Source organism: Plecotus auritus, assembly GCF_963455305.1.
Source record: "Plecotus auritus genome assembly, chromosome: 8".
In the NCBI taxonomy this organism is placed as follows: Eukaryota; Metazoa; Chordata; class Mammalia; order Chiroptera; family Vespertilionidae; genus Plecotus; species Plecotus auritus.
Window position 1 is genome coordinate 160,712,115 of NC_137782.1, and position 23,178 is coordinate 160,735,292.

Here is a 23,178-nt window from a genome sequence, read left to right on the forward strand (position 1 = left end):
TAGTTTGCCCAAGGCTGCTCTAAACACTTGCCCCCACCTCTTCAGCTGCTAGTGTTCAAGTCCCAAGAGCAGCGGATTCTCACCTCTCCTTGGCTTTCCTCTAGAGTCCCCAAGGATTCCTCTATCCAGAAGGGCAATATCCGACAGCGGCAGAAGTGCCTGGAGGCTCAAAGGCAGAAAAACCAGGAGATCTCCAACCTCAAGTTGAGGCCCTGTGTCAAGATCAAAGGCAAGGATGCAAAGTCCCAGGTAAGTAACTGGCTGGGGATTTGAGAACGTGTGCCTCTGTCACCTGCTTTTATGTGACACCAGGTGCCCAGTTATACCCAGAGCCCAGCAGCGGAGCAGGAGAAGTGTGGCTCCCCCTCACTCTGGGGCTGGGTTCACTCCGCCGGGTTCCATGGAATTTCTATGAAAGAGGCCTTAGCAGGCAGCATCGTGCCCATAGGAAATTGCCATTCAGTGAGCAGTTGAATGAGTATGTCATCGGTGCCCAGCCTGCTGGCAGTAAGTGCGGGCCGGGTCAGGCAGGGTGCGGGGACAGCTACTCCGGAATAAGAAATGCGAACAGAAAACCATGCCGCTGGGTGGCACTGCTCCAGCCTGGAGCGCCTGCTCTGCGAATCACTGCTCCAGGAGGTGACGTCAGCTTTGCTAAAGCAATTACCATCCTCTGCCAGGCCTGCCTCTGAGCAGGGCCTTGTTCATCCCCAACCTGCCCTCACCAGACCTGGGGCGCTGCCTGCTGCTTCCCCCAGGTCTGGAGGAACCACATCGCCCCTTATCAGAAAGGTTTCCTGGTGCCTTAGTGATTCATCAACATAGCACCTCTGTGTCCTGTGGGCCAGTGCACTGCCCCTTTCAAAGGTCACTGACAAATACCTGGCCCAGTTCAACCCTGAACCATATGCCTGCTGGACGCATTAAAGTACACCCATCTCGCAAATGTCCCTCCTGGCTCTGGGGGCTCTGTGATCCAGATTCTGCCACACTTCCATTCTCCCTGTCTCTGTTTTCTTTGCCAGTTCCTCTCTCCAACTCGCATGCCATTACAGTGAGTATTCACCACGGATCTCAGGTCACTGTTCCTTTCTATAAGTGGCTTCTTGGAGATTTTATTCATGCTTCTTCCAGCTTTGGAAACCTCCTCTGTTTCACTGATTTCACAAATTCTGTATCTTCATCCATCTATGAATCCATTCACTCATTCAGCAAACATCTACCTTCTCTGCTAACTGTGATGATGCAGACATGAAAGGCTAGGTTGCTGGCCTCCATGGCCCCTCAAGGGATCTAATGCAGAAAGAAGCAAGCCAGCAAGCAGCCATTCTCCTATGAACTGTGTCCTGGGTAGAGTTTTGTCCAGATGGTATTCAACATATGCATGAGAACCAGGGGCATCTTCCCAGAGGACTTGCACTTGAGCTGCATCCTGAGAGAGGAGGGGCTCTGTCGTTCCAGCCCTGCACACCTGCAGCGGCTCCTTTTTAATCCCTGTTTCTGCAGCACCACTACTTCCTCCCTCAGAAGAGCTGTCCTTGGACCCTGCCTTGGCTCCCTCACGCCTGGTCAGCGTTCCTCAGTATCAGCACTGTGGACATTTTGGACTAGATAATTCTTTGTGGTTGGGTTTGTCCTGCGTTCTGTCGGCTGTCTAGCAGCATCCCTGGCCTCTGCCCACAAAACTGCCCCAGTGGGGAACCACTGTGTTAGATGACAGCCATAGCCTCCAGTCCTTGCCCCTCGGCCCCCATTCGGCATGCTATCACCTCATCATTGCTCCCCATCTCTATACAGCCTTCAGGGGCTCCCCATTGCCTACCACAAAAATCCACATTCTTGGCCTGGCATTGGAAGCTTCTCACCACCAGCCTCCACTTGCTGTGACTTTTTTTTTTAAAATATATTTTATTGATTTTTTACAGAGAGGAAGGGAGAGGGATAGAGAGTTAGAAACATCGATGACAGAGAAACATCGATCAGCTGCCTCCTGCACACCCCCTACTGGGGACGTGCCCACAACCGAGGTACATGCCCTTGACCTGAATCGAACCTGGGACCTTTCAGTCCGCAGGCTGACGCTTTATCCACTGAGCCAAACCGGTTTTGGCATTGCTGTGACTTTTTAAGAACCGTCTCTCTGCTCCATCAGGACATGGGAGGGGCTGCCTGAGTCACCCAGGAAAGGAAGCAGAGGTGTCAGTTTTGCTCTCGGTGTGGAGGGCTGGCTTGGAATGGGACAATTTGCTCACGTGGCATTTTGTCAGATGTTTTCAGTAGGTGACACACATCCCTCTCTTCTGTATCGTATGTGGGCACTGCTCGTGGGGATCCCAACAGCCAGGATGCTGCGTTCCCCTGTCCCTGGGATGGCAGTTTTCCCTTCTGTGTTCAGCTAAGTGGAGGCTTTTCAGTACTTAATGTCTTTGGCTACATACGGAAGTGGGAGGTGGGATTCTTTGGGTCTTGGGGAGAGGTCCCTAGTCGCCTGGCCCTGGAAGAGGTTGCCAGGCCTTTATTGGACCGGAGGGTCATAGTACCTATCGAAGCTGACTTTGGGAAAGGGAGGGAAAACACTCATCTGTGGGAAACTAAGCATTATTGTAGTAACAGTCTTCCGAGAGAGCAGTGTTCTTTTCTAGACGATAGTGCCAAGCTGTCTCTCCTCTCGGCTTTGGAGGGAACTGCTGGGCTTGCATAGCAGCAGGGTGCAAGAACATGCTGAGATGGAAGGATGTGCAGTCTGCTCCAACTGATGACACGGGGTGCCATAGGGCCCCGGCCACCAGGATGCGTGCTGGGCTGCAAGGTGGGGCCGTGCTGGATTAGACACAGCCTCTCCTAGGGGGCCCATGGCCAGCAGCGGCCCCGGGTGCAAGCCCAAGCATTCTGAAGGTGTTAAATCCACCTGAGGCTGGTGCAAGTCCACATGACTATCTCAGCTAGCATAGTTCCCCAACCATGTGTGCGTGTGTGTGTGTGTGGGGGGGTGTACACCTTTAAGTCTGACTTATGTTACCTTTCTCTCTCTTTCAGTATCTGCTCCTCCTTTCTACATAAACTCGCAGGCCTGCCTTTCTGCCTTCCACCCCTTTCTGCTAATGCATCATGGCACCCGGGGTTCTGTCCGCTACCCCCGGCCTTGCCTCTTCCCTCCTCGCTCTCTACTTGCCCTGCCTCTGGGCCTGTCCAGAGGGAGTCAGTCTGTTCTCTGCCCTTCACATGACTCAGACGTCCCTCTTTCCTGCTCCCACCTTTTCTGTCTCTGAGAGGCCCTATAAAGTAGGTGCAATAGTCCCCATTACCCACAGTCTCGTTTTTTCCATGGTTTCAGGCACCGTGGTCTAAAAATACTAAATGGAAAATTCCAGAAAGAAACAACCCATAAGTTTTAAGTTGTGCACTGTTCTAAGTAGCGTGATAAAATCTAGGGCCTCGTCCCAGACGTGAATCATCCCTTTGTCCAGCATATCCACACCGTATGTGCTCCCCACCCATTGGTCACTCAGCAGCCCTCTTGGTTATCAGATAACCTATCTCAGTATCACAGTGCTTGTGTTCAGTAACCTTTATTTTACTAAATAATGGCCCCAAGGCACAAGAGTAGTGATGCTGGCAATTTGGATATGCCAAGAAGAAGCCATAAAGTGCTTCCTTTAAGTGCAAAGGTGTGTATGTGTATGAAAAAACCCCACATAGTATATATAGGGTCCAGTTTTTAGGCATCAACTGAGGTCTTGGAATGTATCCTCCGAGAGGAGGGGGGACTGCGGTTTTACTATTACCTTTATCTTACAGATGATGAAGGCAAGGCCTTGGAGAGATTATCCAAGGTTACACTCTAGTAAGTGATGGAGGCGGATACCCTAGCTCTGCTATTGCAACTGTTGCCAGAGTCATGGCTAGTTCTAGAACCTTTTTAATCCAATTTCATCATGGAGGATGCCTGTCCCCGAGATCCTCTTCCAGGTTGTAAATATTAAAACTATAAATCAGTTCCATTTTGACAGGAGACAGCTGGCAAAATTCTTCTTCTGGGCCAGTTCCCAATGGCAACCCCTATGAGGAGGGAAACAACGCTCACACCCCATGTCCGGACTGGGAGGGGCAGCCCGAGAGCAGGCCCCTTCCCCAGCCTTGCTGGGAACCGGGCAGTGTAGGCAGGAGGCCCACACTCGGCGGGGCTCCACACCAGACCAGGGGACACACACAGTGCTGGCTCCCAACCTGAACTGCCCCCCTTCCCTTCCCACCCTTGGCTCTGTCCCCCATGGTGAACTCCCAGCCTGCATGTCCATGCTTGGTCACTGCCCTCTAAATGGTCCCCCTTGGGTCTGGGTGTGTGCGAGGGACACAGTCCACCTCGGGAGGACTGACCCAGGGGTGAGATCCAGGCAGGTCCTGAAATCAAACTCGGGCTACATGGGTGAGGGATTCAGGGTCCTACACGTCTGGGGTGAACGAGCACCAGATTGTGGGAGCCAAGAGCTTTGAGTCCTGCTTCCATCTGGCCACTCACTGTCCAGATGGTGTGGCCAGGCCCCTGGGTTTCCTCATTACTGCAAGGAACTACCAGGCCATGTCTGTCCTCTGCTCTGATGCTGGCTGTGTCCCTGCTTCACCTCAGCCCCACTCGTCCTTCACCCGCCTCACCTCTCTTTCTGGCCTGGCTTGTCAACCTTGGGAGCAAGTGTGTAATCTGAGTGTGTATGGAAGATGTGGGCAAACCGGTGCCTTGGGTGGAAGGCAAGAGAACTCTGTCGTCAGTTTGTAATCGTGTGAAGCCCAAGACACCTTTAGGTTGAGAAGCTTTCTCTTAACTTTATTGGATTCCCTGGAAGGAAGACCCATGCACCAATCTAGTTGCTATCCCAACGTAAAGAAAGGGAAACCGCATAAATTAAAAAATTCTGGGTGTGTTCTTTTACCTGCGTCCCAGCAATTTAGGCTACTGGCTGGTGGCAGCTGGATACGCTGGGTGGGTGACATGAAGATAAAGGCTCTTCCCCCAAACCCGGACTCACATTGGCTCCTCGAGGGGAGCCTGCCTGTGGGACAGGTTGCCAGCATGTCACCTCCCCTGCCTGATGCCACCCTTTCTCCCCGAGTTTTCTCAATACACCTTGGGAGTGGCCCCTTCCCAACCGCCTCTCCAGCCTCTCTCCTGGGAGGCAAAGCAAAGGCGGTTTTCTAAAGGAAAACCTCTAGGGCCTTCTCTCTCCCTGTCGGCTTCCTCCATCATCACAGTAGACAGTAACTAGCACTGGCTCTGTGGCCGGCACCCTTCTGCACACGTAGATGTATTTACCCGTTTATTCCTTACAGTGACCTTCTGCAGTAGGGATGATCGTATCTTCATTTTCCACATGAGAGAACCGAGGTGCAGAATTAAGAAACGCGCCCGTTTACAGGGTTGATGAGCGGGCGAGCCAGGGTTCCAGCCGGCAGTCAGCACCTTGGGATGCTCCTTCAGGGACCCGGGTGCAGCAAGAGGTCAGCTGAACTAAAGTTTCACTTGAAGCCACTTGTTCGTTCCAGACTCCTCTCTGAAAAGCTTCGAGGGCGTGTTTGCTGGGCGTGTTTGCTGGACGAGTGTGCTGCCCAGTGTGACCTTAGAGATTCGAGGCCAACTGGTGGCCCTGGTTACTCAGCTCAGATCCCATCTCACCAAGGAGGTCCCATGTTCATGGTCTACCCCGGGGTCTGCTTCTGGCATTGTCCAGAGCAGGGGTCCTCAGACTTTTTAAACAGGGGGCCAGTTCACTGTCCCTCAGACCGTTGGAGGGCCGGACTATAGTTTAAAAAAAAACAAACTATGAACAAAATCCTATGCGCACTGCGGGCCTGGGACGAGTCAGCTGCTAAGCAGGACAGGCAGCAGCACCCGGCGGGCCGGATAAATGTCCTCGGCGGGCCGCATGTGGCCCGCAGGCCGTAGTATGAGGACCCCTGGTCCAGAGTAACCCTGACCTCAAGAATGGACGTTCTTCCTTTAAATTGTACCTACCTCCCGGAGGTAGGTGTTGATGATTCAATAGACAAGAATGTGAAGCACCTGGGACCAAATCCCCGTGAGTTAGCGGTTGTGGCCATCTGGCCACAGCGTAACTGGCAGTGCTGCCCCTGGCATTCCGTGTTTCTTCTCAGTGCTTTACTCTTTCCCACACAGAAGGAGTTTGGAATGGGAAACTCGCCTCCATTAGTACATGCTGTGGGCTTCTGCGTTACACAGCCCCCTAACTCTGTTTCTCCATCCAGTGCAAGGGAGTAGGCCCCGGGCTGGGGAGGCCTGTTTCATGCCAGCTTTTACAGCTGCAGCCAGATACGCATTTGCTAGAGACGTCTGCCCACTGCCTGGCAGTCCCTTCTCTCTCCCACCGCAGCAGCCGTCTCCAGGGACTTCTGAGCACAGAGGGCCTCAAAGCCGTCCAGCCTGGACCATCCTCTCCCCATCACCAGTTCCCTCTTCCTGGGGAGAACGCCCTCCTCCTCAGCCCCTTACCAGCCTGTTCCAAAGGGGACAAGGCCACCCACACCGCCTCCACGATGGCGTCTGGGTTTCCTTCCATGGGTATGACTCTGCCTGTGTGCACTGGAAGTGGGGACTTCGACTTAGCCAGCCCCCCAAATAAAGCCATCAGCAGAGGCCCAGCACTTATTGATCAAGGCCAGGCCAGTCTGAGCAGCCCCTGCGGCCTTCCTGAGTTCATTTCTGATTCCGAGATTTGTTTAATAAACCCATTCATCACCGGCCATTCTGGAAAGTCTGACAAGCTGCAGGAGGGGGGAGGGAGGGACTCGGAAACCCCTCCTCACTCCCTGCCCCTGCTCCTGTGTTCTGCGCCCCCTCACCCCCCGAATCTCCTCTCCTGCAGATGTGGCCATCGAGCCGTGTTCCTCTGGGAAATTCAGAGGCTGAATTATTTCAATGCCAGTAAAACACCAGCTAATGGAAAGTCCACTTAGTGAAAAGGCTTCGATCCCTGTCTGTGCAAGACCCGTGGAGGTCTCGAGGTGGTGTCCCCAGGGCTGTACCCTATGCACGCCTTCCCAAAAGGCATTTGTGTTTAGGGTGTCTCAGATGTCAAAAGAACCACCCCACTCCACCTGCCTCCACACCATCCCTAGCACTTCCAGTTTTCCAAGCCACTAGGATATTAAAAAAAAAAAAAAAAAAAAAAAAAGCCAAAATGGGCTTTCGGAAATTAGGGTGCGTTTTTTTAAGTTTTTGTTGTTGACCAGTTAATCCTTTTCACGCAAAAAGTACAAAGCCAGTGTCTGGTGGTGATCACAAGATAATTGCAGGGTTATTGTTAAAATGCTAAGGCATAGCTCCCTGAAACTCTGAGGTGGGGTCAAGGGACAGAGGATAACCCTCATCTTCTTCCCACTTCGGTGACTGTATGTTTAGCCTCATTTCCAGACTCTGGCAGAAGTCTAGAGGTGAGGCCAGTTGTGGGTGGACCTGGGTAAATGGTTCCCTGGCGGTTCTGCCCTTGAAGCTGGGCCCTGGGTGCTTCTCCCCTGTCCTAACAGAGCAAGGAATTCTCTGGGTCAGCACCCAGGACCTGGCCCCACCTTCTAGATCAACTCTAGACGTCTAGGACCCTGAATCCCTCGCCCACGTGGCCCGAGTCTGATTTCAGGACCTGCCTGGATCTCACCCCTGGGTCGGTCCTCCCAAGGTGGACTGTGTCCCTCGCACACACCCAGACCCAAGGGGGACCATTTAGAGGGCAGTGACCAAGCATGGACATGCAGGCTGCGAGTTCACCATGGGGGACAGAGCCAGGGGTGGGAAGGGAAGGAGGGTAGTCCAGGCTGGAAGCCAGCGCTGTGTGTATCCCCTGGTCTGGTGTGGAGCCCTGCTGAGTGTGGGCCTCCATGCCTACACTGCCCGGTTCCCAGCAAGGCTGGGGAAGGGGCCTGCTCTCTGGTCTGCCCCTCCCAGTCTGGACATGGGGTGTGAGCGTTGTTTCCCTCCTCATAGGGGTTGCCATTGGGAACTGGCCCAGAAGAAGAATTTTGCCAGCTGTCTCCTGTCAAAATGGAACTGATTTATAGTTTTAATATTTACAACCTGGAAGAGGATATCAGGGACTGGCATCCTCCGTGGTGAGACTTGAATAAAAGGGGGACAGAGCCAGCCGTGACGGTGGCAGCAGCAGTGGCAGAGCTGATGGAGAGAGTGTGTGCTTCTACTAGTACACGCCTCTGAGTAACCTCTCTGAGCCTTGCCAGTACTTTCACCATCTGTGGAATGGGGGTAATCAGCTATCCAGCAGATTCTCGTGGAGATTAAGTTCATCTGTGTAAAGCTCTCAGCCAGCCCTGGCACACCATAGTGCTAGGTCATTGTCAGCCATTGTTAACAGATCATCCTGGTTTACATCCCCTCTGTGCATACAGACGGCTTTCCCCTTCAGCTCATCCTGGAGGAAGGCAAGGTATGCGTATGATGGTGACACGCATCAGCCAGAGCAGAACTTCTTGATCTGTCCCAAGGAGTACATCTCACAACATGTTTCTATAAAAAATTTCCAATGTATATAAACATAGAAATAGATGGAAGAGTATGGGGAACCCCCATGTGCCCGACCCCAGGCTCCAAGATTCTCAAGTCACAGCCAGTCTTTTTTCATCACTACTTTCTGGTTTAGGTCTTCTCCTAACACCAGCAACTGAAAAGGGATAGAAGAATCCACAGGCAGGACCCAAACCTAGGGGACAGAGGCTCCCACGGGGCTGGTGGCCCCATCCAGGTGTGAGGGACAGGACAGGGGACAAGTCCCAGGTCAGGATACACAGCAGTCGGCATGCAGGTGGTCCTGTGGGGACAGCCAAAGGTCCCACGCCTGTGGGAAAGGAGGAGGAGCAAGCCAAGTCAGAAAGACATTGAAGATGTTAGCAGACAGTGGAGGTCAGGAGAGGACCAGCCCCGGGAGGAGGCTGCCATGAGCTAGGGAAGGTGCAGAGGAAGGGGCAGGTAGACGCTGATTCAGCTTGCGGGACCCGGGGTCCTAGCGAGGGCTGGCCAGCGAGAGGGCCCTTGTTTTATACTTCAGCCCAGGAGAAGTAGCGAATGAGTGGTCAGGTCTAGAGGCTGAGGGTCAGCTGGTCGGCAGGGGTGAAGTGGAGGAGAAAGGGTCCAGCCCCTACCCAGGCTCCTCTCTGCAGCTCCCCTCGGGCAGCCAATTCAGGAATCATCTTTGCCCTGCGATGAAGGCAAAGGGCAGATCCCCCATTTATCAGCCTGGGCAAAACCTCTTGGAGGTTCACCTTTTGGCATTATTACGCCAGCCCTTTCGCCCCTGGTGTAAGAACTGGGAAGTATGTGGGCTCTCGGGGCAGTCAGCGGCTCTCTGACTCGGGCACTTGGAGGAAATACGGGAGGAGCCTTCCTGGTAATGACCCCTTCTCCTTTGTCATCAGAGCTCTGCTTGCCCATCCGCTTCCTCGGCTTCTCTCCCTGCAGCAGCTCGGGCGCCAGGGGATCTATTCTGCTGGGGTGCCGGCGCACACGCGGTCGCTTGGAATAATTTCACTTCTCACGACTTTCCTCTTTCCCGCTGCGCTCCTCTTCCACTGCCTCCCTTGGGACACTTTGTTCCCTTTGTCTCTCCATCCGCCTCATGTTCCCAGGACACTGGTTTAGACTCCCTTTCAGAGAAGAAGGGAGATTCTAAAGACAGCTGGGGGGTGACCTGCCAGGTAGCTGCTAGAACTGTCCAGTGTGGGGAACAGACGCCTCTCCACACAGAACTTGGAGACCACGCGGCTCCGCTGGGCTCGGGTGTGGTCCAGCTCCTCCCAGAGGGGGCCTGCATGCCCCGGCCGCACCCCCCCCCACTTGGGGTGTGGGGATGGAGGCTGCAGTGGGGGTGTGACCCAACAGTCTCTGGCTCTTCGGTAGCATGTTCCAAGGTGACTTTTGATTGACGATTGATTCCTGCCCGGCCCCCGGTGCTTTTTACCAAACCGTCCTATCGCCTGTGAGCACGGTAGTATCCCACCAGTGGTGGCTTCCAAGGATCCTCGCGTGATGACGCTTCGTGGCCTCTCCCCCTCCAGATCTGGGCCTTCACATACACCCAGCAGATCATCCAGGAAGAGCTGTGCCTGTCCGTCATCACCTTCTTCCCTGGAGCCCCGGTGGTTCTTGTCCTTTGCAAGAATGGAGATGACAAACAGGTAAGTGCGCAGTGGGTCCGCCCTGGGGCGCGGATGCCTTTAATAACGTGCCTGCCTCGGTGGGTAGGTCTAAGAGGAAGTGTTGGTAAGAAGGAGGTCCCTGTGGCTGGGAGAGGGACAAAATGCTGCCTCTGATGCACCCCCGGGGTGCTAGCAGCTGTGGCCAACCTGCCATGTGAAAGTCTGTTGACCTTGTTGGGCTCCAGCATGCATGTGTGTCTTGTACTCTCCTGTCTTGCTCTGATGCCCTCCTGGGAGCCCAGAACAGGAGAGGACCAGGACAGAGCCTTCAGGGCCACAAGGAGGAGCAAGGCTCAGACCCTCAGGGGCCTTGGGCTCGGGCAGGATGTCCACCAAGTTCATAGCACTGCCGGTACTATGTGCCATGTGTGCGAGTCCTCCAGCAGCAAGGTGCCGGCTCCACCCAGTTCCCACTAGGGAAACAGATTCCAGTGACCGTTTTATGTCTCACTGGCTGTGTGACCCATGGCAGGTGACTGGGTCTCTCTGAGCTTCAGTTCCTTCCTCTATGAAATGGAGTTGATGATGCCCACCCCACCGGGTAGCTGTTTAGAGAACTTACCTGAGATGGTGATTTACCAATACATGTCCATCCTCTCCCGGCTTGTCCTGCAAGGTGGGAAGCAGCAGCAGGAGACCCCCAGCCCCTGGTTGGCCTCCATGTGCCGAAGCACTTTGAAGGAGCAGAGTTTGCAGGCTGCCCCGGAACGCCCCCCTCCTGCATCGCCATCCCCTCTCCCTCCCATGTCTCCGTGACCATGCAGACACCCATGCGGGTCATTTCTCGGGTTGCTCCTGTGACTAACTTGCTGCACATTTTCTAGCTTATTGCTTGGAAGGTTATTCCCTTCTAATGAGTTTTCCTAGCAAACATATTGATTTTGCTTTTACTTTTTTTTTTTTTTATATCTGATTAAAAAAACAACAATAATACCTGGCAAGGCAATTAGTTGCAGTTTTATTTCTCCATGAGACCGTGAAGTCGGGTCTCGAGGTGACCCTAGCCTTTTAAATCAGAAATTAAGCATTTCTGATTCTGCTGGAACTCCTCATATTATTGATAGCACCCGGCCTTCACCAGAGAATCCTGGCTCATCCTCTCTCCTCTTCGTCTTCTCAGCAATGGACCAAGACTGGCTCCCGCATCGAGCACATGGCCTCTCACCTCTGCCTAGACACAGACATGTTTGGTGATGGCACTGAGAACGACAGGGAAGTCGTTGTAAACCCGTGTGAGTCCTCGCTCATGAGCCAGCACTGGGACATGGAGAGCCATTGAGGATCCATGCCAGAAGCAGCGGGGCCTGGCATGGCACTTCCCCGATGAGAAGCAGGCTGGAGATCAGGCTGCAAGCAACCCATGATTATTGCAGATGCCCTGAGCTGGGAGGTGGAAGCAGAGCCCCCCAGGGCAGGAGCGGCTGTCTCAGGGAGGATGGAGGGAAAGCTTGCAAGCCAGGTGGGGCTGCGAGGCAGATCCCACATGTTCTCAATGCCACAAAGTTCCAGTCCTGGCCCGGTCTGCCCCTGAATGGTGTCTGGCGACAGAGATGTGATGGGAAGTTTAATGTTTTTTTTTTCTTTCTTATGCAAGAGACCAGAGAGAAAGCCTTCTTGTCACGAGGCCAGGGCTAAATTGAAAGATGAGGAGTGGAAGTGGTTTTGAAACAAATAAATGAACCTTAGCAGTTGTCTGTGTATCTCTTACTGTGTTTCTCCTTCCATTCGCTCAGGGCTAGGCCAAGTTCTCCATCAAGTGGGCACCAGGGGGCTCGGGGGTCTTGTGGCAGGTGGACAAAGCAGAGAGCAGAGAACAGGGCGGTGGGCGACCTGGGCTGCGACTGACTGGCTGTGTGACCTTAAAAAGACCCGTCACTTCTCTGGCCCTTCATTTCCTGTTGTGTCAGCTTTGGTGGTAGGAGCTCATCCGTGGTTCTTACCCAGGGATACCTGGTCTGTCTCGTCTGGGAAAATTGCATCCACCCAGGGCTCTAGGTCCCGCTTGCGGAGATCCCGCGTCAGTAGGTCCAGGGTGGGGCCCAGGCTGCTCAGCTGAGTCCCGTGGCCCTTACAGGTTGGAATCACTGCCCTAGACGGCTCTGTGGGCCCTGATCGTGAAGGATTCTTTCTCCAATCCGTTCCGGTGTGCTCTGGGTCTGGTAGTTGTCCGTTCTTATTAACTAGTGTTTAAGAGACAAACCAATCTGTATTGTTTACAAGCTCCCAAAACGTGCCTGTACGTTCTCTGCCAAGGTAAGTTCACATCCTGATGAGCTGCGGTCTTAGTTATCTATTGCTAAGTAACAAAGTACCCCGAAGCTTAGCAGCCGTAAAGCAACACACATTTACACTCCCCTGGGTGCTATGGGGCAAGAATCACGGCACAGCTTCGCTGGGTCCCCTGCCTCAGGATGACTAAGAGGCTACTGTCACAAGGAGATGGCGGGGGTTGCAGTCATCTTGAGGTTCAACAGGCGAGGATCTGCTCTGAGCTCACTCAGTGGTTGGCAGGATCCGGTTCCGCGCTGGCTGTTGGCCAGAAGCTTCCTCCGTTCCTTGTCACATAGGCCCCTTCAAGGCAGCAGCCTGCTTCGTCAAGGCAAGCAAGCCAGGAAGGCCCGAGTGCCAGCAAGGCAGGGGTCACAGCCTTTTATAATCTGATCTCTCAGGTTATTTCCCATCACTTTCCCTACATCCTGTTCCACAGATGCAAGTCAGTAGGCTCAGCCCACACCCAAGGGGAGAGGATTACACAAGAGAGCTGATGCTGGGAAATAGAGGTCATGGGGGGCCCTTTTAGAGTCCTGCCACAATAACTATTATACCCTAGACCAGCCGTGGGCAAACTACGGCCCACGGGCCAGATCCGGCTGTTCTATCTGGTTCTCTTGCTCTCCCCTCCGCTCCTTTACTTTGAATTTATTAGTTCACACAAACACTCCATCCATGCTTTTGTTCCGGCCCTCTGGTCCAGTTTAAGAACCCATTGTGGCCCTCGAGTCAAAAAGTTTGCCCACCCCTGCCCTGGACAGATGTCCATCTCCCCTTCACCCAGAAAGCCTTCCGTGATTGGCAGTTGTCCAAGCTCATCATTAGACATGCATGACTGAAGGCTGCAGGTGTGGGAAGTAGGGGGCTGAGTGCACAGGCCCGGAACCTCCTCTGGTGGTTGTATTTGTTTATGAAATCCTCCCCTTGCCTTCATTCGTTATGATTTGGCTCTTCTGTGGGACTATTTCAGTCCCCATTGTGAAAAGAAAAGGCGGCCATAGGACAAGACATCTGTAGAAGATGACGCTCTGTTGGCTTCTCAAGTTATGTGTCCACGGAGGTTAAGCCATCCTTGCAGAGAAGAAAAAAGAACAGACAGGTTCATCAGCGCCCTTTTCCCGAGTAGAGGAAGCACACTGCACTGAGACAACAAAAGGAGCTGGCATTGTCCTCACCTGTCCCCTTGTCTCTCCAGGTATGTGCCTGTCCCTGATTCCCCAGTGGCAGGAAAACTGGCTCTCGCCTTTGTTCCCAGCACGGGGCCAGACACAGCGAGCGCTCCGTGAGTGTTTTCCTAAATGGGTGATTGGAACAATGATTCCTTGCCCAAGAGGAAGTTACTTTATTTTTATTTTATTTTTTATTTTTTGGGTTGTGGAAGGGACATCATGATTTTTTTTTATTCTTTTTTTTAAATTGTTTGAAGTATTACAAATAGTAGTTCATATGTCTCCTTTTTTTTTTCCCCATTGACCTCCCCCCGGCCTCCCCTACCCCCCAGTACATACCTTTACCTGCCTCCCCCCGCCCCAACTCCGTGTCTTGTATCCATTAGTTATGCTTATATGCATGCGCACAAGTCCTTTGGTTGATCTCTTACAGCCCGCCCTCCCAACCTCCCCTGCCTTCCCGCTGTAGTTTGACAGTCTGGTCAATGCTTCTTTGCCTCTGTATCTATTTTTCCCCATTTCTTTCCTTTAAAAAAATCTTGCCTCTGCAGACTAGAAATAAACATATAATAACACAAAATGTTTGAGTCCCAATTTCAATGTCCAACAGTTCTGAGTCCCCGTTTCAAAGTCAAACAGTTCCTTATGTGTACATGTCAGCAATGATATCTGGATGGTTGGCACATGGTGGCAATGCAGGTCTGACCCTCTCTGGTTTGGTCCTAGGCAACCTGCTGTGTCACACAGCTGCTGACTGCTAGCGTGGCAAGGCATCATCAGCGTCTTCCATCTCTGGACTGTTTCTCCTCTTTTCTAAGATGAAGTGACTTTAGTTACATTTTACTTACCCCAAAAGAGTCACAAAGCATAGGTGGCTGTAGGTCTGTCTCAAACACCCAGGGAAATAGGAGTAGATGCCTCTGCCCCAGGGGGGCAGCCATTTTTAATTTCCGCTGCTTTCCATGTGGCAGAACTAACGCTCAGCGATGCCACCGTCCTTCCTTCTACTAGGGAAGGACCTGGGGTAAAAAGAAGGACGTGGAGGGTAACCTGATAGTGGACATATGGACAGTTGACGTGAGCTGCTGGGTGTGCATCTTGTACTTATTGAAGTATAATTGACATGTAACATTATGTTAGTTTCAGGTACAGGGGCATGCGTCCTAAGGCCTCCTTAGTGGAAAATACAGGTTAAAAACTCTGGTGATGCAAACGGAAGTCGCTACAACTGTGTAGTTATCCAAATGCCCTCTGTCTACTACACTGATGGTGATGAAGCATCTGTGATTTAAAAGCAAGAACAGCAGCACTTCCAAACCTCAACCCATCCAGGACAAAGCTGATGGCACCCTGATGGGACAGCGACTGCTCCGGTGTGGGACATCTGTGACCGGCGCATGCACAGCGAAGTGAGTGTGACCTGGTGGTCAGTTTTGGTGTGTGTGTGTGTGTGTGTGTGTGTGTGTGTGTGTGTGTGTGTTTGCGGGGTGGATGCTGAATTAGAATCCTCAATCAACTCTTATCACTGAGTTTGAATGCAGAATTTCCTAGAATAATAGCTCAGTGGGCCACCTGTAGCTGTCGGTCAAAGTGAAAGTTTTTTCAATGGCATCGACCTGTGGAAACAAAAAGAACCTATACTCTTCATAGTTTTAAGGCTCACAAGATTTACACCCCAAACTGAACTTGAAGCATCACCACCCTGGGGCAGTCTTACCACACTGCCAGGTGAGGAGGTATCCAGGTGTGGCAGAAACCCCCTCACCGGGAGCACAGCTGGCTGGTGGGAACAGATGTGAACAATATGGGCTCCTATGTAACTTAATGGTGTGGTGTGCAATTCAAATGAAAGGAAATCTATACGTGTGTGTGCGCATGCGTGTGCGTGCGTGCGCGTGTTTTCCTGTGTGTGTGTGTTACAGGGGTCCTCAAACTTTTTAAACAGGGGGCCAGTTCACTGTCCCTCAGACCGTTGGAGAGCCGGACTATAGTTTAAAAAAAAACTATGAACAAATTCCTATGCACACTGCGGGCTCGGGACGAGTCGGCTGCTAAGCAGGACAGGCAGCGGCACCCGGCGGGCCAGATAAATGTCCTCGGCGGGCCACATGTGGCCCGCGGGCCGTAGTTTGAGGACCCCTATAAGAAGAGAGGTGGGGCCTCAGGCACCTCTAGTGTCTAGATTAGAGTTGGAGTGATGAAGATGTGGAATGGATGGGCACAAATGGGAGTATTTAAACAATTCTGGGACCAGCATAGGTAGCCGAGCCAGGTGCCATATTGAATCGGAGACACCCTCACTTACTTTGTTTTCTTATGTGCCGTGTAGCTTCTCTGTGTGAGCTCATCTTCAGTAGTTATTTCCTCTGGGCCCCCTGGTTATGGAGGTATGCGTCAGGGAAGGTTCAAGTTTGTCTGTGTTGGGTTCCATTGATGTCAAACCAATTTATCCATCAGTTTCTCCATTCATGGTTTCCACACTGTGGGAACAGGATGTGAATTTAGACCCCCCATCTATGTGTGGCACAAGTTTGGATTTTGATCTTTTCTCGACCCAAATTGTCTTCTTGCTTTCACGTCATCACCACCCGCCCGGCTGGGTGGGGATAGCCTAGCCCAGTGGTCGGCAAACCGCGGCTCGCGAGCCACATGCAGCTCTTTGGCCCCCTTGAGTGTGGCTCTTCCACAAAATACCACGGCCTGGGCAAGTCTATTTTGAAGAAGTGGCATTAGAAGAAGTTTAAGTTTAAAAAATTTGGCTCTCAAAAGAAATTTCAATCGTTGTACTGTTGATATTTGGCTCTGTTGACTAATGAGTTTGCCGACCACTGGCCTAGCCCTTCTAGGCACCCAGCTCTGTCCCGTCTCACTTCTGGCCCCGGCCATGGTGGGGCTGTGGTCTTTGGTATCTGCCTCTGCTTGGAGTTAAAAGCCCAGCCCTCATTATACACATCTGGCTGCAATCCCCCTTCAGCTCACTCTCCACTCTGGCTTTGAATTCCCACTTGTTTTTTGGAATCTGGAACTTTTCCTTCCATCCTTCCGAATGCAGCTGTGATTTCAAGTTGTTTTATTGTGCTTTATCCAATATTTATATGTGTGGGGGGAGGGAGCCTCCATGTCAGCTCAGACCAGAATTCCTCAGTGCAGTAATTGGCTGTCAGCACTGTCTTTCCCACTGGCTGTGGGACCACATCTTAGTATAGACACTTGGTACATTTCCATGAATAAGTAAGAGAAGAAGCCTGTGATTCTTAGTCTCTCTCCCTAATTACCCCCTGGCTGCAGCTATCAGACATGAGAGTTTTAAACAGACAGCGAAGGCAGAACTGGAGGACCGAGAAGACAAATGTATAACAATGAAACCTCGTTATAATACACATAGATTTAGAGATCATGCATATTTTACTTCATGATGACAGAGTTTAATACTGAAAGTGCTAACTGGCAAGAACTATCAGTAATGGAAATCTTTAATACTGCAGCAGAGCCCAGCCAGAGAATCTGTTCTCATAAACTCCGAGGGATGGTGACGAGAAGGTAGACAGGGAGCACTTGCGTCTCATCCGCAAGCATCGCGGGCATGTGCACCGGCATCGGCAACCTGAGTCCTGTCTTCACCTGCGCCCACCCACCGTTGTTCACCTGCCGTACTTAAGCCCTCTCCCTTATCCCTCTCTACACACTGAGCCGCTGTCCACTGCGACCCTGGAGAGACCTTTGTTCCTTTGGCCCATGACAGCGCCTAGGGCAGCCTCTGGCATGCAGAGGAGCACAGTGAAGGTTGGAGGGTTGCAGGAGATGCTGAGCAGCTGTGCACGCGTGGTGGCGGCCTCTGAGGCGTGGCAAAGGGCGGGTGGGAACCTCTTCTCCCCAGCATGCAGAGCCAACCTCCCGAGCTCCCTGGTGGTCTCAGACCTCAGGCAGCCCGACCCAGATTAACAGAATCCGAGGCTCCGAGCGCGTTTCCATTTGCCATGGAGCCGACTAATTTAATGAAGCCGTCACAGTGCAAACCTCGGGGCTTATTGGAAAAGGACTCGAGCACGACATTATTTCACAGCAGTAGATTGCATCATTTTCATTTCACAGCTTTCCAATGGGAAATAATAAAACAAAATTACAAACATAATGAAGAAAGAAAAGGGAAAAAAAACCCTAGGGTGAGAGACGCGTCCTCTGTGCTGTGACAGGGCTGGTTACCTTATTCTTCTGAGCCAGTAAATGTTACCTGGCTTCGCTCGGCAGGAAGGAGCCCAGGACGCCTCCACCTGCTGCTGAAGATAACAGGCTGCAATAACTCACTGTCTAGCGCAGCCGGGAGCGGTGAGCGCCCTGCAGAAGGCTGGCTAGATGGCCTTCGAGCAATTCTGGCCTCTGGGTGCTCAGCCCCCATCCCTGGTGCTGGGGTGAAGGGGAGTTGATGGACTGCCAGTGTGCGTTGTGCACCCCTCCCCTTGAGGAGACAAAGTGACTTCCCAGTGGGGCGTCACCCATCCCCAGGGTGGAGGAAAGAAGGGGTTCCTGTTCCAGATGCTTCTGCAGGGTGCTTCATGGTGACAAGGTGAGCTGACAGCCAGAGGCTAAATCAGTCACAGACAGACAGAGCTCTCTTCCCGTGCTGTTCCCATTCACAGCGCTGGGGTGCAAGCTCACGGGACAGCCAGCTCAGTGGGGTCTTTTGTTCTATTCTGCAGGCCTGTCTGTCAGGTCAGCTTAAGATACCCAGGCCTGTCCCTGCAGTGAGGGGACTGACGGCCTTCATTCCCCCGAGGCTCAGGCTCCTCCCCTGCCTTGTACTGGAAGTAAATTTATCCCGGGTTAGGGGAGAGTTGGAGGCCATCTGGAATGGGCTCTCTTCCCCCCAGTAGCCTCCTCCAAGGCCAACCCCTCCGCATGAAGGGGGTAGTGTCCCAGTTTCTCCTACCCTGGTGTACGGAAGAAAGCCTTCCCTTGCGCCTGGCCCCCACTTTTTCTTTGACCAACATGCTGCTCTAACAGTAGTCAATCTCATGGACTTAGGTTCAGGTCCTGGCTCCTACAGTTCCTCGCTGTGTGGCTCGGGGCAAACTATTGAACTTCTCTGAACTCAATTTCCTGCTCTCTCAATGAGGCAAATAGTCACACCTATCTCATTATTTCAGTTTGAGTTGAAAAGAAATGACTCGTGATTTTCAACACAGAGCCAGGCACATATTATGTCTAAAATGTTTGTCATCATTGTAGTCTTTTAGTGAGGTTCAAACATCAGTTTCCTGAGCACAGGGCAGGGCCTGGGAATGTGGAAGGCTGACCCTCCATCCTCCGAGGTCACTTAGAGGTCAGGCGGGGGCCTGAGACTCCCCTGTGGGGTTGCCCAGGTGGTGGAAAAACCGAGCCCTGCTCTTTGATTCTGAATTGGTGATGAGCCAGGAGGAGGAGGGAGCACAGGGCAGCAGTGAGGAGCAGGGAGGGACATGGGGGTCCTCTGGTTGGCCCTTCGTTGCCTGCCTTTCTCTGCTCTTTGCCAGCCAGTGCTTCCTCAGCCGTCATGCTCCTTCCCTGCCTGTGCACGCTAACTGGGTCTGCCACCTGTGTACAAGCCCCGCGTGTGCTCGTGTGTGCAGAGCCCTGTGGGGAAGCCGCACTGTGCATAACGTCAGTGGTGTCATACACCAGCGTGCAAGTGGCAGAGGCCTGGCTGAGGAAGGGCAGCTGGCTCCGCACCCTGGAAGCCCCCTCCTCGGTCACAGGACGGTCCCATCACACCTCAGCACCCAGGAAATGTCTCCATTTCTGCCTCCTCCCCTCTGAATCTTCTGGTCTCACCTTTGAGTTCAGTTCTCATGCCTGAATTCTGCCCCTGGCACCTGCATGATGTTCAGTTCTGACCCTTGGATGCTGTCAGAACACCGGGTTCAGCTTGGGTGCAAGCACCCAGTGTCCTGGGCTTCCATCTGCCTTCTGGTAGGGTCCCCTGTTCAAGAAGTAGGGTCTGATCTCTCACCAAACCAGGGGTGGTTTTATAGGACACTCAGTCCTGAGAAAGCAGATAGGATGTTAAGATCGCAAATCAGTTCAGACAGAGCGTTGTGTCAGAAAAGAGGTTCAAGTCAAGACCGCTGAGGTTCAAAGGAGGAAAAGATATGAGGTGAGATGAACTTGGGGTATAAGTGAGACTCAGAAAGGTGGAGATGGGGGGGATCCTAGGTGATAACAGCCTAAGCAAAGGCACAGAAGCAGGGAAGGACTGGCCTTTTTCAGCAAATGCAGAGCAAGTCACCCAGCCTGTGGTGTAGGAGACACGAAGGAGAACGGGGGTCAGGTAAGGCCAAAGAGGGGGCTTTGCCAGGCACAACATTCTGAACATAATTGGGTAGGTAGTTGTGAGCCAGTGAAGGTGTTGGAGCAAGGGAGTAATAGTGACCAGATTGTAAGGAGGGGAAGATGGATTGGGTAGCAAGGAGTGGGGGAGTAAGATGGTTTTGAGGCGAGGTTCTGGGAAGAGGGGCCTGTTAGACACTCCAGAAATTGTCCAGGAAAGATTATGAGGCCTGGACTATTGTCACCGTCAGTCAAAGTGGACAGTGGTTTTGGGGGTTGTGGTGGTGGGTGTGGGAGGAGAGGAGATGGAGCAAGGTGGGAGGATGGCCTTCATGCCAGATGGGACGTGCTCTGCTTACCTCGCAAGAGTATTCATGGTTTCACATTTAATTGTTCTATTTCAGTATCTGATACCTAGGCTCAATTATTTAATTTTAAAACATTTTAGACATGCAAAAGAAGAATAGTAGCTTAGCAACCACCCGCACAGTGCTTTTCTGTGCTCTATTGTTCTAAGAGCTTTAAAGAATTTAACGTAGTCAATCCTCATGAAAATAGTAGCTGTAGAATAATAACTACTGTTATCTCCAACGTACACGTGAGTCGCTTGAGGGCCGAGAAGGTTGTGTAACTTGCCCAAAGTCACACAACTGGAGGTAGAAATGAGATTCAAGTCCAAGAAGTTTACCCCAGAGTTCTGGGTTCATAGCCGCTGCTTCTCGCATGGAGGATGGAATAATGAATGTGTGTTCTTGCCAGGAAGAAAAATGCTACAAATACAGGGAAGTCCCTGGTGCAAAACTCCCGATGGGGCTGGCTTTTCAAACCACGTAGTTCTCCGTCTTTAACAACGGGTCAGCCACACTGATGCGCAGACTTGTTCAGTCATTGGCCGTTGGTTAGGTAAGGAAGAGAGGCGGGAACTGGCATTTGGTGAACTATTGTAAGTGCCAGCCATATGCTTCTGTGCTTTACAGTCACTTTTACTGAACGCTAACAGCACCCCACGAGGTAGGTGTTATCCTCGTGATTTTACAGGTGAGGAACGTGAGTCCCGGAGAAGTAAATCCCTGGCCAAGGTGGCCCAACTGACAGGTGGCAGAGCCTCTTCCAGTGACCAGGCTGCCCCACAAAGAGCGTGGTGATCCAGCCCCCAAGGTATGTGTCCATCACCAGGCATAAATACTTCCTAGGCACCTGTTACATGGCAGGCACAAGGCCAGGAGCTGGCCACTGGTCCTTGCCTGCCTTCAAGGACATGACCCGGGGAGGCGGGGGAGAGCAGGTTTATTTTAGAGTCGGGTGAGAGAAGGAGAGCAGCGTAAGAGGGAGGAGCTGCCTGTGTGACCACGGCTGTAACAGGGTTCACTTGGGTACAAGGGGTGCAGAGGAGGGGATGGAAAAGCTTGGGCGGCTGAGTTGTAAGGCTGATGGGACAAGAGGAAGAGAGGGCGGAATTCCAGACCCAGGAGCCCACGTTTGCTTCTCCACACTGTCTCCACCCTGACTCAAGCCTGGCAAAATACATAGAGCATCCCCTTTATGAACTTCTGAGGAACTGTTTTGACATCGGATAGGAACATGGAACTAAAGAAGGCTGAGCCACGCCCTAGGAAACCCTTTCTGGACTCCCCGTCAGGAGAGGTGCTGGGAGGCTAGGTGTCCCCTCGGGGTCCCCAGGGCACCTACCCTGTGACCTCACGGACCTTCTATGGGGACAGCACCCTCTGCATAGCCGCCAGCACTTCGTGACCTGCACTGCCTCTGCGGATGTGTCTGCCTCCCGCCGCATTTGTCTGTGAGCTCCTTGCAGGATGGGACCCAGGGTGCCTGTTGGACTGAACCACCCTGAGTGGATACAACCAGATTTTTCCAGATTAAGCTGCTCCTTCATTTGCTCTCATGTCTAATCAGCCGGGCCAGGATCATACCCATTCTTCTCTCCAGAACAGGCCCTTGCAACTTGAGCAGCACAAACAGGCCGCAGTTCACTGGAACCACCGAGAACTCTCTCTGTTGGATCATGAAGCAGGTGGAAGACTCTCAGACCTAGCACCTGTTGATGGATAATCATGCTTTGCCCCGCACCCTGGCAGATTGGCAACGCAGAGTAACAGGGACTTCAGAGCAGGCAGGGCTGCCCAGAGGGACCTCCCGCTGCCCTCAGGTCACTCAGCAACCCTGCCGTCTGAGAATGGCAGGGCATAGGTCAAGAGCCCAGAGGGATGGCCACAGACCTCCCTCCTGTCAGTTTGCTTTGGGACATCTAGACCAAAGATAACAGCTCACCTGTGAAGCAGTGCCAGGGGAGGGGAACCCATAGGAAGGCATGGTGGGCACCAGCAGGTGTGTGCCAACCACAGGTCACAATTCAGACTCCAGAACCAGGAACTCCAATGTGGGAGCGTGGCTTGAAGATTAAGTCCCTGTGTCTGCTGGGAATCCAGTATGGCCCAAAGTCATTCCTGGGAAAACAAGTTCAGTGACCTCTGCCTCTTCTCTATCCATTCTTTCTAATTGCAGGAGCCCAACTGCATTGCCTCGAATTGTATATTTCTATGGTTGAATGAAAGAAAGTCTAGAATGCTGAGCACCAACAGAATATTGGAAGAGCATTTTAAGTCCAACTTCAGCTTTTTGGTTAGGACCGTACCCACAGTATAGCAGCCACTTATTTCCATTTTTGAGTGTCTTTAGAGATCACTCTTCATTTGCTCACATCAAACTAGGCTAGTCATTATCATCTCAAAACTTCAGCTTTTTTTATCACTGACACGACCATTTTAAAAATGTGTTACGTGTTGAACTTCTTAGTTACAGAAGATATAATATCAGTTTCATGTTTCCCTTGATCAGATTTTTTTAAAAGTTAAAACTTTCTTGGCAAAAAAAAAAAAAGGCAAGAGAACAGGGGCCTGGGGTCTGGGGTCTGGAGCAGAAAGGATGGCTCTAGCCCTGCCGCCCTGTTATCCTACTGTGTGCCCTGGACATGTGACTGCACTGCTCTGAAAGGCAGCGTCCTGCTCTGCAGGGACGGCCAGTGCCACCTCCTCCCGGGGCAGCTACAGGCAGGGCCTGGGCATTTTACTGACTGCAACCTCAGTCGTCATTTTATTCACTGGCCACTGTCAGGGAACAGGCATCCCTGCATAGCCGCCAGCCCTTTGTGACCTGCCCTTCCTCTGTGGATGTGGTTGAAAAAAGGCTCAGCCACCGAAAAGGC

General features: G+C 52.4%; 1 protein-coding gene across 1 annotated transcript in view; it reads left to right on the forward strand.

Annotated features, from left to right (window-relative positions):
* Positions 1-11,903, forward strand: part of GALNT14 (polypeptide N-acetylgalactosaminyltransferase 14) — a 192,141-nt gene extending 180,238 nt beyond the window's left edge. Inside the window, exons 13-15 of the mRNA XM_080684796.1 lie at positions 105-249; positions 10,072-10,191; positions 11,333-11,903. Of these exons, the coding sequence (XP_080540922.1) occupies positions 105-249; positions 10,072-10,191; positions 11,333-11,491 (424 nt within the window). The 3' untranslated portion in view covers positions 11,492-11,903. The remainder of the gene's footprint in view (positions 1-104; positions 250-10,071; positions 10,192-11,332) is intronic.
* Positions 11,904-23,178: the final 11,275 nt, after the last annotated feature.